Source organism: Scophthalmus maximus, chromosome 5, assembly GCF_022379125.1.
Source record: "Scophthalmus maximus strain ysfricsl-2021 chromosome 5, ASM2237912v1, whole genome shotgun sequence".
Lineage (NCBI taxonomy): Eukaryota > Metazoa > Chordata > Actinopteri > Pleuronectiformes > Scophthalmidae > Scophthalmus > Scophthalmus maximus.
Genome location: NC_061519.1, coordinates 3158032 through 3176708, shown reverse-complemented (window position 1 = coordinate 3176708; position 18677 = coordinate 3158032). Strand labels below are relative to the sequence as shown.

The 18677-nt window shown below is 45.4% G+C and overlaps 1 protein-coding gene across 3 annotated transcripts; it reads left to right on the top strand.

Moving 5' to 3' along the window:
- The first annotated feature begins 1071 nt into the window (after positions 1-1071).
- Positions 1072-18251, top strand: khdrbs1b (KH domain containing, RNA binding, signal transduction associated 1b). 3 transcript variants are annotated; one of them, XR_004793965.2, is made up of 11 exons: positions 1072-1525; positions 3571-3692; positions 4830-4946; positions 5405-5551; positions 8919-9052; positions 10396-10636; positions 11197-11264; positions 11597-11655; positions 12477-12654; positions 14836-14903; positions 16797-18251. XR_004793965.2 is itself a non-coding variant. In XM_035635120.2 (9 exons), the coding sequence occupies exons 1-9, from the start codon at positions 1432-1434 to the stop codon at positions 12581-12583; spliced, it is 1089 nt and encodes a 362-aa protein (XP_035491013.1). In that variant the 5' UTR covers positions 1073-1431; the 3' UTR covers positions 12584-13802. The 3 variants fall into 3 exon arrangements, 1 of the variants encoding a protein (XP_035491013.1); XR_004793966.2 differs by lacking the exon at positions 14836-14903; XM_035635120.2 differs by lacking the exons at positions 14836-14903; positions 16797-18251 and having other exon boundaries at positions 1073-1525; positions 12477-13802.
- The last annotated feature ends 426 nt before the right edge of the window (positions 18252-18677 follow it).

Below are 18677 nucleotides of genomic sequence, written 5' to 3'. Positions count from 1 at the left end.
TGCACACAACTGTGTGCGCTTAAAGACCCAACGCACACTGGGAACGGCCTGCTCTCGCTTTTGTATGCATTAGGCCAGCTCCGACCCCTGACCCCTTGTCCTCCGCTCGACGACGCGACAGGTTCATTACCGCCATCTGAATCGCAGAAAAATCAATCCGTGAATGGCATGCGGTCTGGGGCATTTTCTTCCCGGCGCTTCTCGCTTGCACATGAGTGTTTCTGGATCAATAAAAAAAGTGGAGAGAGGAAGACGGGAGAGCTTCTTCCTCACGGACCACCTTGTTTCAGTTTTAGCAGTGGCCCGTCTGTGTCATGATTAGCACTGCCACTAAGTGGCAGTAGAGAGCCTGGAATGAAAATGCCACGACTTCAGGGAATGATGTCAGAACTGAAATAATAACAGATTAAGATAAGATAAGATGTACCTTTATTCGTCCCACAATGGGGAAATTTGGACATTACAGCAGCAAAGTGGACAGAATAATATAGGAAGAAATCAATAGGTATGTACAAAATATAACAAAAAATATTCAAAAAAGATATATAAATACTATATATAGAGCAGAGGCAATAGTTACGCATGGAGAATAAATATAAATATTGCACAGTGTGTTAATTGCACTTTAACTACAGATAAAATACTAAAGTTAATACTGAATTGATACTGACTATCTTATTCACAACATATACAGTATATTCACAGGCCCGATTTGAAATGTTCCTATCTATCTATCTATCTATCTATCTATCTATCACTGTATAATGTCAGGTATAATAGTCTCGTGATTATGGCATGAATAAACTGAATCATATGGTATTGGCGATACAATAAATCTGACATTACCCCCCCCCAACAATCATGAATATTAATGGATAACTTGTAGGCAATTTCCTTAATTCAATAAAACATCCCAGACAACCACAGGCAAGACATGCATGCCTACAGTAGACCAACATGGTGGCACCATATATCCCAGATGTTCCCATATTCCCACTATCGTAAATCTGACTTGGGGGGGCTTATCTCTACTCATCAACTCAGCGCGCGGTGGGCGGAGTCTCAGTCCGGACAGCCGCGTCCCTCTCTGAGCTCACTTCCGTCGGCTCGACGCGGATCGCTCGTCCTCTCCGCCGCCGCTTTTGTTCTCCCACTCGCACCCAGCCACAGCTGTCGAGAGAACGCAGCGAGCCCGGTCGGGAAGCCGCCGCCAAGTAGCGGACCCGTGTTTCTTTTTTTCCAGCACAGAGACGGCCCGGTGGCCACATGCCAAGCGCAGTCTGCGCTGAGGATACGCGGCACTCCGTAGTTACATAACTGGGACTACTTTTTTTTTTTCTTCTATTATTGTTGGGGTTTTTCTTTTTTTTCTCACGCTTTTTTCCCCCCTGACCCCCGCACCACCACGACCACCCGCACTCTGAACTCAAAATGGAGAACGACGATAAATACCTGCCCGAGCTGCTGGCGGAGAAGGACAGCCTCGACTCGTCGTTCACGCACGCCATGAAACTTTTAAACGCAGGTAAAGTAGCGGTTACGTCGCTGTCTTTATTCCCCAAACCCCGTCGCCCTGCAAGGGTCGCGTCTTTTACGTGCGGCCCCTGAACACACCTTCGACCGGGCAACCGGCACACCTCCACGCTTCGAGCGGCGCGCGCGCGCGTGCGCGCGTGTGTTTGTGTGTGTGCGGACGGGACGTGGAGCGCGCCCCGGTAACGGCCACGCTCACAGCCTGTGTTTGTGTGTGTGTGTGTGTGTGTCTGAAATGTGTAAACAGCCTGAAGGCACCACAGGAGGAGACGCACGTTGAGCCCGACCCTCGGCTGCGACGCGCCCGACTCTCGCGTCCACTTTAAACTTAAAACAGAAAAACTCTTCTCGGACAGACGTGCCGTCCGCCCCTCGGCGTCCACTCCCCGTCGGCCCCCCATCGTGTGCCGCAGCGGGTTTAATAGATGTGCGATGCCAGCATCCGCGGCCGGGGGGGGCCACCGCTCCCCCGGAGCCGAGGGGCGGCCTGGCTGCGGCGGTGCTGAGATCCCCAGGTCCCGCTGTGTGTCTGCCCTGCTGCTGAAGTGTCCTTGAGCAAGACAATGTAGACGGTCTTGTGTCCAGAGAGAGAGAGAGAGGCGGGGGGGGGAAGGGGGGGCTCCTTGGTGTTCAGTTGCCTTATTTTTCCTACTCTTATTTTGTAGAGGAACTGCACTGTAAATGTCACACTGTATGACTTTAAAACATCCTATAGCGATACTGTGGGATTATAAACAAGTCCCCGCCGAGGACCACACGTTTCTACAAATACACCAAGCATCAGCAGGACACCACGAGCCCTGGGCCCCAAGTGCAGGGGACAATCTGAAGGACTGCTGGTTCAGTGAATATTTCGTCAAATCCGTGTTGTTGTTGTTGTCGTTGTCCATGTGCCCTCCCTGTGTTTGTTAGGACCCTTCCTGTGAGCCACTTAATCTGATGCACCTTTGCCAAAGATCAAGGTTCCCCCCCTTTGACCCCCAGTAACTGAAGAGCGAGGACGACACAGAGAGTGTGTCAGCGTGTGCTGTGGGTTCCCTCAGTTTAAACATCCAGTCGGAACACCCAACCAACCAACCACCAACCGCTTCCTAAACTCTGCGGCTGGCAGACTTGCGGTGCGGCTGACATGTTTGCACGCTGCGGGCTCGGGGCGGGTGGGGGGGTTGTCATGACCAGGAGAGAGGAGGTGGTTTGAGTGGGTGCTGTGCCAGGTGGAGGAGGTTACGGGGAAGAGCCAGTGGCTCCTGCTCCAAATGTAGCTTATTAAATATTAAATATGAAATATTACGAATTTATTAAATATGAAATATTAAGAATCACGGCTAGGGCTGAAGGTTATTGTGAGTATTATGTTGTTGTTTTGTGAGTGTGTGAATGTTGAAATAGTAATAACAAGAAAACCCGTCCCTCACAAGTTCTCAGAGCCCAAGATGATGCCTTTTTAAATATTCAAAACCCCAAAAGATATCGATTTGACGAAGAAATGAAGCGTGGATGAGCATCAGATTTCCGCAGCGGCAGAGCTGCATCCAGAGAATGTTTGTGGCTTTTGCTGGAAACAAAAGTGGCTGGTGCAATTATTGGATGATGAATATAGTCGTCATTTAATGTCTGTTGAGGTGGTGTGTTGTCAAGATCACAACGAAAAACAGCTAAATGAAACACATGGCACACGCACTCTGCTACCGTCTTTTATATACATCTGCAAGCAGTGCTGTGTGGAAGTCAAGTAAACAGTGATTGTGGTGGTTTAAAGAATTGATTTGATGAAAGATGTGCATGTCAAAATTGACAAATTTGGACTGGGTCTTTTAAGATGTGCAGGATATAACAGGGGTGTTAAAATTGTTAACCTGACAACAACATTTTAATCTCACTGGTTTCCATCGCAGATCACAGTAAATCACTGCTTACTTGGTTAAATGCACGTAAATCCCCATCATGCTGATGATGTCGCTTTGCCGCTCTAGATCCTGTGAGATTACATGAATGCTTTGCCTGAAACAATCCCTCTCCACCCACCCCCCCTTCTAGAAATTGATAGAATCCAGAAAGGCGACACTAAAAAGGAGGCAGAAACATACCTGGACCTTTTCACAACAAAGAACATCAAACTAAAGGAACGAGTGCTCATTCCTGTCAAACAGTACCCGAAGGTGAGCCTGCTTTGCCCCCTTTCTCTTCTCCCCCCTCTTTCCTTCCTCTGTCCTCTCTTTCAGCGTGAACCCCTCCTGATTGAATTTATCCTGCAGCCGGCTTTCAATTATACAAAGCCGCGGGGTTACTCGGCAGTCTCAAATTACTCCTCTCAACCCTGATCTTTAAGCTCCAGAGTATAATTACAGCCGATACTGGCATGTTTTAAAATATCACTGAAGGGATCAAAATGTTAACATCACCCTGGTTAGGATGGATCTATATTTCGGCGTAATTCACACCGCGTTCAGTAGATTCGATCTGCTCCTCTTGTTTGTGATTGGCACGTTTCCATTCAGAGCGGAGTCTCCTCGGCTAAATCCATCCACATTAAATATGCTGCTCACATGCGTCTCCGCATATTTATGATGGACGGTGCGTGTGAGGATATAAATGTGTAAAAGGCAAAGATGCGTGATGCCCAATTTTTTCTCTTTTTTTGCATCAATTTGAGTCACCTACGTTTATATTGGAGCTTTCTGAAACCCGTCGTGAAACTTTAAGGATCCGGTTGACGTTAACAAAAGTAGATTTTGTTTTGTTTTTGTTTTAAGTAAAGAGTAGAGTAAAAAATCTATGGAGACTACCCCCTCCACAAGCATCAGATCAATACGATGCAGGAGTCCGGTCTGTGGTGTCGAGGCAGACCTCTGATCTCCCAGACTTAATTTTAATTTGTGCATCAGTCCCGTTAATGAGCGTATTCCCATGACAAAAGCCACCTTTACAACTCCAGGAGGAATAGCTTTGTTTTTTTGTTTTTTGTTTTGTACTAAATGTGTTGGGCGTTGACAGCTAATTGTAGGACACATCGTATCTACCGTAATTACATTGTTCAAAAATTGAGGAGGGAGCGATTGCAGCTTTTGATCCCACGCTGGTTCTGGCTCAGCGCTTGGATGATTGGAGCAAATAGTAACTGATGTATTACAGCCCTCAAGGGCTCCCATCAACCTTCTCTGGTAAATCTACTTCTTAAGGCTGCAATATGCACAACAAGACCCCTGCCAGTGGTCGCTCCTTCACTCTCTTGGCAATAAACGTGCCTCTGCTTTGATTGTCACGCTGATTCCCCCCCTGCTTTGTTTTGTCATCAGTTCAATTTTGTGGGGAAGATTTTGGGACCTCAGGGCAATACAATCAAACGGCTACAGGAAGAGACTGGGGCCAAGATCTCTGTGCTGGGCAAAGGATCCATGAGAGACAAAACCAAGGTATGAAAAACACACACACACACACACACACACACACACACACACACACACACACACACACACACACACACACACACACACACACACACACACACACACACACACACACACGAGAAGGTACTTAAAGCCATAAGACATCTGGCCTGTACTTGAGAGGGATGGCAGGCAGTGAGCCCAGATGGCATCAACTCGCAGGAAAGCCCGGGTGAACTTGAATGTAAAGCCAAAAGGCAGCTTTGCACTGCGCATCTGTTCCAGGGAATCTTCGGGGTAACCCAGGAAACCTGTTTTCCACCAGTTTGCGATTATTAAACCACATAAAGAAAGGGAGTCACACACATATGCCCGATGCCCTCCGAGGCAGATAAAAAGCAATTACTTCCTGCATAATTCATTTAATCTGTGTGTTCGCCGTGTGCTCCCTCTGACTTGCTGACACTCCCTTGCCTCGTTTCCAGGAGGAGGGGCTGAGGAAAGGCGGCGAGCCAAAGTACGCACACTTGTCCATGGAGCTGCATGTATTCATCGAGGTGTTTGCCCCCGTGCCCGAGGCCTACCTGCGCATGGCCCACGCCATGGAGGAGGTCAAGAAGTTCCTGTTTCCTGTGAGTTTCACTTTGCCGTTGGCTTGTCTGTGTCTGTTTGCTTAGAATTACCGTACCGCACCGATATGAGTACCGTCCTTGGATCCATGACGTAGGGGTGGGCGACCTGGCCAAAAGATCATTTGATTTTTTGGGATATAATCACGATTTTTCTCACCGTCTAGGCTATCAAAAAAAGTGTCTTATGTCAGAAAAATAAAAAATAAAATGTACTTAAAAAAAGAACAGTTCCAGTCTTTGACTGGAACCAGCAGAAGTAGAGGATACTTTCACTTTCACTAAATGTTTCGACAGATATCTTGTGTTACCGCCGTTACTTGCAAAACATTTGCTAAATTTGTTGGAACGAGCGTTGTCTCCATCGGTTTTTAAACAGCCAGACTTTCGATTGGTTCACTCTCTTTGTTATCAGAGCGGGTCTTAGCGTCTGTATGTGCAGCTGACAGACGGGCAGTGAGAGCTGGCCACGCCCACCACAGGCACAGATCTCTCCTCAGCACGCTGGTACTCTTTCCATTAAAACATAAATATCTGTTTGTTGTAATGAATGCACAAGCAGTTTTCTGTAAGAAGACTGTCTTGTATAAGAGTCATTACAGTATCCGCATACTCCAGAGCATCGCAGAAACTTCCCCAGCCATCTGTACCATTCCTCTGAAATGCAGATCAAATGCCAAATTTAGATCATCCACGGTAGAGAATCGTCAGATCGGCCACCCCTACCATGACGGCAACAAGTGTAATTGCTCGGGTTATTAGAATATTGGCGATACAGACCCATTAAGGCTGCTGCTAATGATTCTTTTTTTATTGATTAATCTAGCGATTATTTTTGCGATCAGTCGATTAATCTAACGATTGTTTTCTGTTTCATCGATTAATCCTTTGGTTAATTTACCAATAAATAATATATGTATATTTGATATATGGGTCAGAGTAAATGAAGATTGAACACAACATAAATAAAAGTTTTCATTTACGCCTTAAAAAAGAAAACATTAAGAGTGAATATTCTACTTCCATACACAATCCATGGAACAACATCTGATGAACATTATCTCCAAATTTCATGCTGATAAAGTGAAGCAGAGCAGAGTTACAGGCTTCATATGTACATGGTCAGCTGTTCCATTTTAGGTTTCTCACCTAAAACTCATTTGATTTCACTCTGTTTTTTTAAGTATTTATTCCATCAAAATGCAGCTGTTTTATAACAAAGATGGACTGTCTACCAACACTCTTTGTAGTGTTGTGTAATGACGTCAGAGCTGCCGGTAGGGTAGTGACAGGTAGCCTCTGTGCTAAGGGGAGCAGATCAAAACACAACTTATTGTGACATAACATTAAAGGTAAGAAGTAGTATGACACTGTTTCATGCACATTTTCGCATCGCTTAACTGGCGCCAGTATCTGAATTTGCAGCGTTTTCCTCCAGGGCTGATGTGTTGTCTCGATCCGACCGGGACATGCCCCGTTTACTTCCTCAACAGCGGTAAACAACATGGAGAAACTTCTCATTTGTCTTTAGACGCTGCGGCGTTCATGAACAGACAGTAACGTGCACCGCACATTCACTGCTGCAACCAACTCCGTTTCACCAGACCTCGCCTTGATCGCTGGGGACGAACGCAAACACTGTACTGTCAACGGATTTACGTAATTGACGTAACCGATTACGTCGTTGCAGCCCTACCGATAAAAGTTTGAGAAACCCTGCTGAGAGTGTGTTTGAGTAGCTAACTGTGCAAGGTGAGCAGGCGCAGTGTGTCAGGTACACAAAGCTCTGGGAGGGGTCGCAGAGTTACAGCCAGAGGAGATGGAGGTGGGTGTTTACCTGCAGCAGACAGACACCATGGCACAGTCCGGGCACGTAAAGCAATCGGCTTAAGAGGAGGAATTGTGTTGCTTCCACCGTGTCAGCAGGGTTACCACCATCGCGTGTCTCGCATGCACGCCTGTCCATCACTGTGTCTTTACCCGAGTTCCATTCCATTCAGGGAGTGATGGGGAGTCGGCCTGGAGATGCACAGCTCTCAGACAGACATGTGGGCTGTATTGGCTTTATGCTGAGAGATTCTTGAGCGCGGGCCAAAAAACCCGGTCTGCTGTCAAACCCCCGGCCGAAGCCCATAGAGCTGGAACAATGGCTTTCGCCCTGGGGTTTGTGAGATGCCTTACATTTTTTAATGAGTCTGGAGGGTTCTTCAACAGACAGAATGCGTGAGATAAGAGGATGAATGGGCCGACGAACCAGTGGCCGTGCTAGTTCTGCCCTGTTACACAAAGAGCAGAGCTAATCTGTGGAGCCCTTCGTGGAGAAGCAGGACATATTTTTAATGAAAGCGTGTGGATGTGATTTGTTGGAGAAATGTTTTATGTATTATATGTACTTCTCAGGTATTCCAGTAGGCTTTGACTATTGTTCCTCCTTCCTTCTTGCGTCCTTGTCTGCTAATGCCAAAGCAGAGCCTCGCTCCTGTGTGGATGATTTGCATAAAGCTCGTTATTTGTCGACATTGACACGTTAAAAAAAGAAAAAAATATCTGTAGAATGTAACATCTAAAGAAACCTCATTAATCTAAATACCTCGATGGGTAAATACACGTTGTCTCGCCGGCTCGTTAAATGTGACTGCTGACTCACCGAGGTGAATTTGTAATCAGTCAGATGGCTTGTGTTTTCCTGCCTTTGCTGCATTGAAAAAAAGAAGAAGAAAAAACGAAAGCTGCGGCATGTTCTGCATGTTCTAGTATCCCCCCCTGTCCCCTCACTTCTTTTTCACCATTGTCAGTTCTCTTGTCACTATTCATGTCCAGGGACTGATTTATGAAAAGGGATTGATTGGGTCACAGTGCGGCGCCTGTGATTGGTCTCTGACGAAAATGCGGCGGATTGGGTTTTGCCGGATTTGTGCTGCTCAGACAGGCGGCCACACTAATCCGCCCCAACTTCTTGTTTTTGCAGACAGAATAAGGTAACCGCTGATACAGCCACAGCAGACTTGTCGTGAAGTGCAGGGAGAAGTGATTTACATTTTGTGCATGATTGAGAGGCGCAGGAAGGCAAGGGAGTGTGGATGGATGGTTTCCAACCTCCCACATTCACGACCCCCCCCCCTCTCTCTCTCTTCACACTCTGACTCACTGGCACCAAGACTTTTTCTTTCACTCGCTCTGGTGGCCATTAGGGGGATGCCGTGTTTTGAGCAGCTCTGTAATTGTGTATCACTCTTTTATTTATCACTCCTCTTTCAGCACTTTTCCTCCCCGTCCTTTTCATCCGCGTGGCTTCACTTTTCCCATGTTCTGTGCCCCGATTTCTCACATTCTCACATTATCTCTTCCTCCATGTCTCGTGTGTGTGTAGGATATGATGGATGATATCTGCCAAGAGCAGTTCATGGAGATGGGCTACCTGAACGGAGGCCAGGAGCACGGAGCCCGAGGCCGAGGGGGCATGCCAGTCCGGGGCCGTGGCATCCCTCCTGCCGGAGCACACAGGTAAAGAGATGCAAACACACACATACAGGCTTTCTCTACACTACCTTAAAGAATATGGTACATATTGTTCACTCCCTATAAACCTAATGTGAAAAAAGACATTCAGCAGTAGGCCAAAGGTTCTAAACCACTGGCTGTTTACACGAAAACCCCCAAAAAGTTATTGTTAAAAAACTTTTCATACAGTAATTCTAGTTTCCCTTCAATAAATTCCCTGAAGACCTGAGCTTCCCTCTAAAGAAGCTTTTTTAAAACCCAAGCATTTAACGAAAACAACCTCCTAAAACTTGAGGGTTTTCTGAGAAACCCAACACCGTCCGAAACCTTTTACTTCTCAGCCTCCAAACAGAAACACGAGATAAAACCTCTGGCTTCTATTGTAAATTGCTGCCTTTGCCCTGGAAACTGGACATGACTGGAAACAACAAGCACATTTGTCAACTTATTTACTTTCAGTTCAGTTTTTTTGTTGTTGTTGCTCATTGATTTTTCTTTTCTTTTCCATGTTGATGAACATTCGGGCAAAGGCAATGATTTACAATAAATGTCAAAGGTTTAAGCTCTCAGAGGGTTTTTATTTTCCGTACCGGCTCTCACTGCAGCTTAGCGGACGTTCGTCCAATAACCAGAAGGTTGGCGGTTTGATCCCCGCTTCCCCCAGTCCGCATTGCCGACGTGTCAATGGGCCAAGACACTGCTCTTCCAGCAGTGTATGAATGTGACAGAAAAAGCGCAGTCAATAAGACTGGAGTCCTCTCAACCACTGTCGATATTTTCCCCAAATCGTTCTGCCCTAGTAAATATATCCGATACATTACAGTAAGCATACAAAATAAATGCCTATTTACTTATCTAATAAGCCTTGATCGACATTCCAGCATCATATTTTTATGTAATTTTTTTATTATTTAATTAACAGTTAACTTTTCAATTCTTTTTTGCTTGTTTGAACGGTGCTGACCATAAAAAGTTCTGTGGGAAATAAAACAGCAGTATTCCCTAACTCCGTCATGTTGCTGGCTTCCATTAGGGGAGTTGATTATTAGTCTTACAGTTGAGAATGAGGTCCTGAACAATGCATTATTAATATTTTATTTCCGAGTGGTGAAAAGATTGTATCAGATTAGTATCGGATCGGTATTGGCAGATACTCAAGGTTGCAGGATCTGTATCGGATCGGACACGAAAAGTGGTTTCGTCCCATCCCAAACTTACGAGCTTAGAGGTGCCGGGCTAGCCCTTTCCCAGCTTCCATTCTTTATGCTATGCTATTTATTTTCACTTTGTCAAATAAAATCAACCACTACAGAACACAGTAATAACTCTTAAGTTCTGCTGTCCAGGGGCAGGGGAATGCCTCCCCGCGGTGCCCCCGCCAGGGGGGGCGTGGCTCGAGGTGGCCCAGCCAGAGGCGGCGCAGTGAGGAGCGCCCCGGGGGGCCGAGGGGGACCCCCTGCAGCACCTTCCAGGGGAGCTGCGGCACCGCGTGCCAGGCCCCCAGCTGCAGGACCCCCCCAGAGGATGGCCCCTCCGCCCCCCCACCAGCACACCTCCACCGCTGCCCCAGAGAGTTACGATGAATATGTAAGTACAGTTCCCAGTTTACCCATTTAGTTTGTATGTGGATATTGTCAGCACATATATATACATATATATACATATCTATATATATCTATCTATCTATCTATCTATCTATATCTATATAGATATATATCTATATATCTATATAGATATATATATAGATATAGATATCTATAGATATATCTATATCTATAGATATATATTAGATTAGATTATCATAATGCAAACAAGGAAAAAATCTCTGAAAGCTTCTGATGAGGTTAACATTACAAACAATAAGACCTATATTAACGACTTTGGAATATAGGAAGGTAGCATTTTAAAATGTAGCACCCCCAACACACGTTTCCTCTGAATGAGATTGTGGGATTGAGATTTGTGGGAACCTGTTAGCTTTGACCCGCTCGTACATCATCAGAGGATAAGTGATGTTAGATGCTGCCAATATAAGGGGGGAGGCTGTCTGCTTTAGTACCAGTGCAGTACTTGGGGGACATCTTGACATTCATGATTCATGGACACGTCTCTCTTTGAGTCTCACTCTTGTTTCCTTCCCTCTGCAGGGCTACGACGAGAGCTACACAGACACGGCCTACGAGTCATACGACAGCTATTACAGTCAGCCGCAGGCGTGAGTGAATCAGACGTCTCCTTCGTTTTTCGGCTGCCTCTCACAGAGTGCGCCCATCACCTATCTGCTGTTTGTCACTCGAGATGGGAGTTGAGAGCCGCGGAAATGCCATTTAGCCTTCTCTGAACAAATTCAGCATTGATGGCACTCGATGTCTCATGGTTGGGATGGTTGTGTTATTTGGGAGAACCAGCAGGGACTCAGATGTTCCATGCTTTGATCTTAGTCTTGGAAGCCAATTATCATCCCCCCGGAGATTAAAATCAGCAGCTACTTGATGTTTTTTTTAAGATTTAAAGTTATTTTTCTTCTCCCTGTTTTTTGACCATCAGAGAGCCAGAGTACTATGACTACGGACACGGGGAGACCACAGACTCATACGAGTCGTATGGTAAGTTAAAACGTAATTAACTCTCAACAAAGACGACCTCATTTATTCTGTAAAAAAAACATGCCAGTACAAAAAGACCAAAAAAACTTACAATAGTGGTAGGAATTAATCTATATTTCCCCTGGTGGACCAAAGTGTGTGTTACCTTCTATTTTTGGTGTCAACAGCAAGAGACCAGAGTTAGAGGTAATAACTGAGAACTTTAAAGGACTCAGTGGAGATCTGTCCACTTAAGTTTATACAAGTGGGTCTCCGAGTGTTTTTTAATCAGACAGGCACAAGCGGCAGCCAACCATGAAGCCTCGACTTTGGCATTTTGACCAGAGCCATCTTGGTTTTTGGGGGTGGGGTCTGACTGAGAGCTCGTCCACCGCACGTGCTCCTACACTTTGCAACCACGCATCGATTGGACGGCACTAGCTGTCAATCACGCTGTATCCGCAATCCAATTTAATAATGACAGTGCTTTGTCATGTATTTTAACTATAAATGGACCATGATTTACAAAACGAACATCATGCTGTATTGAAGAAGACTAAAATTAAAGATTGAACGATACAGCGGAGCCTCTACTGGTGACTCCAGAGAATACAGTCTTCAGACACTGCCACATTGGCTTCATTATCCGGACCTGGTGGCTATGTCCATTTTTTCATATAGTCTATGGGCGTGCAGTGTAAAGCGTAGTTCTGCTTGTTTCATGCTATTCTATGAAGACCCCCACAGGGCAGCCTCAAAGTCCACTAGAGTCCTCTGCTCAAGCAGGCAGTTATAAGCCAGTCATGTGTGTTTATCTTTATTTTTGTGCGTGTCCTCTCCAGGCCAGGATGACTGGAACGGGACCCAGCAATTAGGTCCAGGGAAGGCCCCTCCCCCCTCCAGAGGTGCCAAGACGCCTTACCGGGAGCACCCCTACCGACAGTACTGAAGCAGACTCGCCACCCTTAACGTGTCGCCCTGTCTACCATGGCAGCTCTTGCTTTAAGCAGCCCGACAAAAGTAATTGTCCGTTTTGTCTTTGGTTTGGTCTTTTCCTACACCGGACTTTATACGAGAAAGCCAATTGGGATCTGAAAATCGGAACTGGTTTTTGAGATTTGACCATGAACTCCCCCCACCCCCACCCCTACTTTGTCGCACCAACCGACCACCTAACAACCAACCAAGCACCCTCCCATCCATCCGACCAAAGCGGCTTTTAGATGGGTTAGAGAGAAGACGTTGGCGTCCTCTTTTGGTTTCTCTTTTCATTTGAATTTTTGTTTATGTTGCTGTATTTTTTTCTCTGACCTTTTTTACCCCCCTCTGGCTTTTTTTGCATTGTTGACCGTTACCTTTTTAACTGTTTGGGAGTAATCATTTCTAGCAGAATTAGTGGCTCATTACCCGCTTGTCTAAGCAATCCATATTAATTGTTTTTTAAATACAAAGAATCTGTCGAGGGTCAGTTGCAGATTCCCATTTAGGCTACATTTCAAAATTCTGTTAATATAGCCAAATAAAAGACCTTTTAAACTTCCAATTATGTAATATAGAAACAAAAAAAAATCTTAAATTAAGTGAAGTTTAAAGAATCAATGCTAATGGAATCAGTACAATTCATTCTTGATGATGGTTTGTTTTTAAATAGTTCTAAAACGTTGTCCATTTAGACTTAGGCAGCAATATTTGTCATTGTACTTAGAGTTTTGAAATATAGCCCTAATAGACACTGTTGAGATGGACTGTCCTCATATCCTCAATTTGTTTAACATGTTAAAAAAAAATAATTTTAAGATTCTGAAGACAATGTTTGTTTAATAAGAACACAGCCAAGAGATGGCCTCCTGTTATGCTAAAAACAGTTCAGGTCTTCATTCTGTGATCTGATTCTCTATAAACTGCATGCACAAAGTACTCAAAGAAGGATCGGGACAAAAATCTCCACATGGGTCTTCTCTTTCTACAGAGAAGGGATCCTGCAGCTCAATCCGAACTCTTGTACATATTTTAAAACTAACTGTACTTATTCTGACACTAGTATCTGTACCCTCTCCATAAAATGCATTATGCTACATGTGTAAGCTTGCCTAAATAGGTTACTAAATCTGTCCAAAAGATGTTTTTGCAGCAGTTTGTCAATAAAGCTTAGTTTGTTTTTTATGAAACTTAACTTGCCTTATTTGTTTCCTGTCCTAGTAAAATTCTGAAATGACTTTTTTTAAACAACCTTCCGCAGTCAGATGTTAGGTGTTTTCCTTTGTTTTCTCATTCAAAAGCGCATTTTAAATCTAAATGAATGTATTGACGTCTGGAGACTTTAACCCTACTAAATGATGTCTTGATTGATTATCAAAAGGGCACAACTTATTCTTTCTCTCTCTCTCTATACTTTTTAAAAAGGACCCAGAGGTAAGACCTCTAAAATAACCTGGATAGCTTCCTAATGTGTATAGAGTTCTAAAGCATTGAATGCCTGGGTATGTATAAGACTTTTTCAATCCTCTTACCTGTGGTCGTAATCGTTAATGGGAATTGCTGTTATGGCATCTGAAAATTAACCGAGTTCAAACCACCATTCAGGTCTAGGCTTCATTGTCACGAATGACGCTGGCGCGATGGCCTCTTTAGTACAGAGAGTAATGGCAGTGCAATGGAGAGGACGCTTATAACCTAGACAACTCCACTGTAAAGGTAACCTAACCCTAAATGTTTAATTTCGTAGTGTGTTTATCCATTGACATAAACTTGCTGGTAAATGCGTACAGTTTCTTAAAAAAATCATTACAGTTATGGCGACAAAAAAAAAAAAAGTTGACTCAAAAGTAAGAAAAACGTAACTTCCAATATCATAGAGTAGTGGATTCTATGTACCAAAATAACTGTACTGTGTACTAACAAAATACATTAGGATAGTGTTAATGCAACTCTTGCTAAAATGAACAAAGCCAAATCTATGTCAATATCTTCTGTACAGTTGAGCTGCTGTTACTTTTATCATTTGCTGTGTAAAGGTTGCTTACTGTAATATTTAAAAGGGTTCTGCCTGTACAAAGTTATCCAAAAAAAGAAAGAAGAGAGAGAGCTTGAGTTGCATGAGCATATCTTCTCCTGTAGACGTTGCAGTTGCATGATCTCTGTCTCGAGTTTCTCCCGGTGTTTTTAGACAAGATATTGATTTGAGGTTTGTCCTTCCTTCAGGCACAAGTATCGGTCACTGAGTGTCCAGAGACTGACAGTCTGCTGAAGTGAGACCGTGCAAACCTCAGGTTGGTTCACCGCTGCACCCTTGTCCATCTTAAAGGACCATACCGCAGCTTTTTTTTTGCATGTCCTCAGCCCATTTATTACACACTCCATATATTCTTTCATTACCACTGTCCATACATGCCAAGAGTCTGAGATACAGCTTTCTATACCTTCCAGGCAGCCATTAATATCCATTCATGTGTGTAGAATATGAAAATCTGAAATTTGCAAGAAATTTTGTCTACGCTTGATTGCTTTTGTTGCAAGCAGAGTTCTTCGGTTTCTTCTCGTTTGGTGCATTCGTGGATGCTCAGACACCTCAGATCTCAAAGTCTGGTTCCAGGCTGCAGCCCCGTTTGTTACAGGAATAGTAAAACATCTTGGGGAAGTTTATTTTACGTTGTTTCTATTTTTTGGCATTTACAGTAACTATGATGCTACCGCCTAGTTTCGCATAAAGACTGAGATTGGAGACAAAGCTAGCCTGGCTCTGTCATGGGTAACAAAATCTGCCTTCTATCCCAAAAAAACGGCAAGAGTGCTGTCCTAAAGGGCATGCCCCTTGTGAAAGGACCAACTGGTGTATGTGCACTTGGGTTATTTTGTGAGTTATCAAACTTTAAAGGTGCTGGTTGGTGGATTTAGTGAAGTTAACCGGCTGCTGGGTGTAGAGTCATATTTACTGTAAAGACACAAGAATTGTGCAGTATTCTCCCCTGACTCGGCAAGTTTGACATTTCCTCAAAATGTCAAACTATTTATTAAATACCAGATTCATTTTTTTTATATATAGTCTGCGGCATTGATCTTAAACGTTCAAAATCATCAGTGTGGTCCCATACCTTTTCTGTTTTTTCCCACCTGTGTTAACACTATGCATTTCAAAGGTTGGTTGATCCCGATGATTGCCAAGCTACACGTTCAGTCGCCCTCGCTTTTCACAGACGGCGTCTGTGAATCGGTGTGTGGTCACACTGGCCTTCAGCGAAGTCTGAGCGAGGGAGGAAGCGACGCCGGTGTCAGCGCGGTCCCGGGGAAAAAGTGACTAATGAGGATCCATGTTCTCACGGCTCTCTGACAGAAGGAAAAACAGCAGCGAGACTCGGGTCTCTGGAGATTCCCGAAATGGAACCGGCAGGCAGGAAGGGGGAGAGGTGTCAGAGGGGAGGATTTCTCGTGATGTCCTGTCTTGTGCCTCGAAGGCAGGAAGAAGTTAAATGAAGGCTCGGGACGTAACGCTCGGTGGCCAGAATTTTGGGAGAGCATCAGTGGCGTTAAAGTCAAGTGGAGCTTTGTAAAGAAACCAACTAAGGGCGTTTGTTGAGATGTGTTCTGACAGAAAGGTCGCTCACTTGTTAGAGGATTGTGTTCAACACGACTAGCACCAGTTTTTTTTTTTGTGTTCCTCTGAGATGACAAAGCGACAAAACGTCAGTTTGCAAAAGCTGTTTTTTTTTTTTAATTTTCTGAAATCTCTCAGAGCAAAATGCGAGCGATTTAGTAACGAAAGACGTGCGCTGCTTTGTGTCCGCACAAGATGAACCTTGGATTATAAAAGAGAGGGGGGTAACATTTGTTTTCAATTGCTGTTATGCTTTCGAAGCTCCTGCAAAAACACTCGACAACCGAGACCTATGACCACATCAGCTGTTGATTGAAATATTAATGCACCAACCCACAGTCACCTGTCTCGCCGGTAATTATGTCTAACTTAGTCAAATGTTGCTCGGCTGCTGTTGAAGAGCCGTGCAGGAGGAAGTGACCTTTAATTATTAAAAGCCATAGTTTTATAATTTGAGCTTCATGCTAAGCACTTCCTCTTAACTGTCATTAAGTCGCCGTAAAAGCCGAGGAGAATCGAAAAACTCAAGCTCACGCCGACATCTCCCCTGTGCTTTGTCTCTCTCCTGCAGCGAGGCCGTACGCGGGAGCATCTCGGCACGACGGAAGTGGCAGGACGGCGCTCTCGGGGGCGCCCCGTTGAAACAGGAGTGGCGCCGAGCCCATCTCTGTTCCTGGCAGGGGAGGTGGGCCGGGGGTTGTGGTGGCCGGCTGCCCAGTGACCTACGGGGGGCCAGCTGGCTCAGACTCCCACTGAAAAGGACTCAGGCTGCAGCTGGTCAGCGAAGACATTCAGCTCAGTGGGAAAACCCGGAAAAACCAGAGACTGACAAACACGTGGACCGCTTTCTACCGCTTCATGTCAAATATTGAATTACTGTGCATTATCCTGGTGTAATTATTTTCCAACATTGAGTACACCCACTCGAAGCCCTTTGCTGATGGCACGCCGCTGTACAGTTTCCCGCGGACCACCCCCTCTTCCAACAAATGTAATTGTTCCAGCCTAATTTACCATAAAATGAGCACTCCTGTTATAGAGAGCTGTGAAATTGTTTTTAATTTCTATCAACACTCGAAAAATTAAATGTGAAACGAACTCTTGAGCTTCTTGCGAGGCTCTTGCATTCAAAAAGAGTCACGTGACGTCTGCATTATCAAGCATTCGATGTTATCGGTCCCTACCCGTCGTGCTTTTCTGGCGTCGATGCTTTACCGCTGCGTGAAATTACACACGAGCGCTCGAGAGCCAAAGACGCACAGTGTGCGGACCCGTGTCGCGCTGCGGTCAAGTTCACTGCAAAAAGCTTGCACTCGCCGCCACATCTTGACATTGCGCAGCCCCTGCGTGGCCCTGAGGATATCGAATGCTAATGCGGCCGCCCATTTGTATGTACTCGCATGAACCCTCCTTGCAAAATGTGCGACACTTTTCATAACCAATGCGGGCCCCGCTCTCAGCACTTCAGCATCCAAGTATGATAATTGGGCGAGATGGAGCCGCGGGGAGAGCTGCCTGAGAGGAAAGGGACAGAGGGTGAACCCGACATTACTTACCTCCCTTTGTCTATCCATCCGTCCACCATGCCTCTGTTGATTTGATTCCCCCCGATGCCACTTTCTGCCATTATCAGGGATATCGCAGCTGCATGTGGTGCTGAGGTACATTTCTAGGTCAGAGCTCTACTTTCGGGTATTAAAAACACATTTCTCTGTCCTGATCCACTGGTCAGAGGCAGCATTAGCCGAATCCATTGAGTTTATTGGAAAAAAGCTAGCAGCTTAAGAGGATAGAGCGTTGGACAGGAGGTTCCGGGCCACATCTAAAACAAATCATTTCTCAGCCCTTATGTGCCATTGTCGAAAAATAATGATTCCCCTGTCTCCTTTGATTTAATGAAAGATAAGCGATGGTCGTGGAATCCGTCTCCTCCGGTTGAATCGATAAACTTGTCGAGAGCGCGAGGGTGGAAAAAAGAAAGTTAATGTTACTGGGCGATGATCAATAAAAGTTGATTTGAATATGAGCGAAGCCGCGTATCAGTCATCTGTGACGTTTCCCCTCGGCCGCAGCTCAGGCTACTGCTTCTTACCCCCCTCCCTTCCTCCGCGCGGTCGCCGGGCAGGGTGCGTTCACCCGAGGCCACGCGCGGGAGAAGAGATGGAACGAAGCGAGAGACGGGAGTCCAGGCCGGCTCGTCTCTTGGAGGGCGTGGGAGTGCGGGATGTTGGTGGAAGGGGAGGAGGGGGGGGTTACAGAGTGTGGAGGCGGATGCGTTGAGATGATGAGTGTGTGCATTATCCCACGACGGACAGCTGCATCGCGTCGTTCACACCATCAGAGGAACATCGCACGCCGATGCCTGTGAAGACGGTGACAATCAGCCTCCGCCAGATCCGCCGCAGCTGCCGTTTCAATCAGGAGGGGGCAATCATCTACGACATTCATGGTG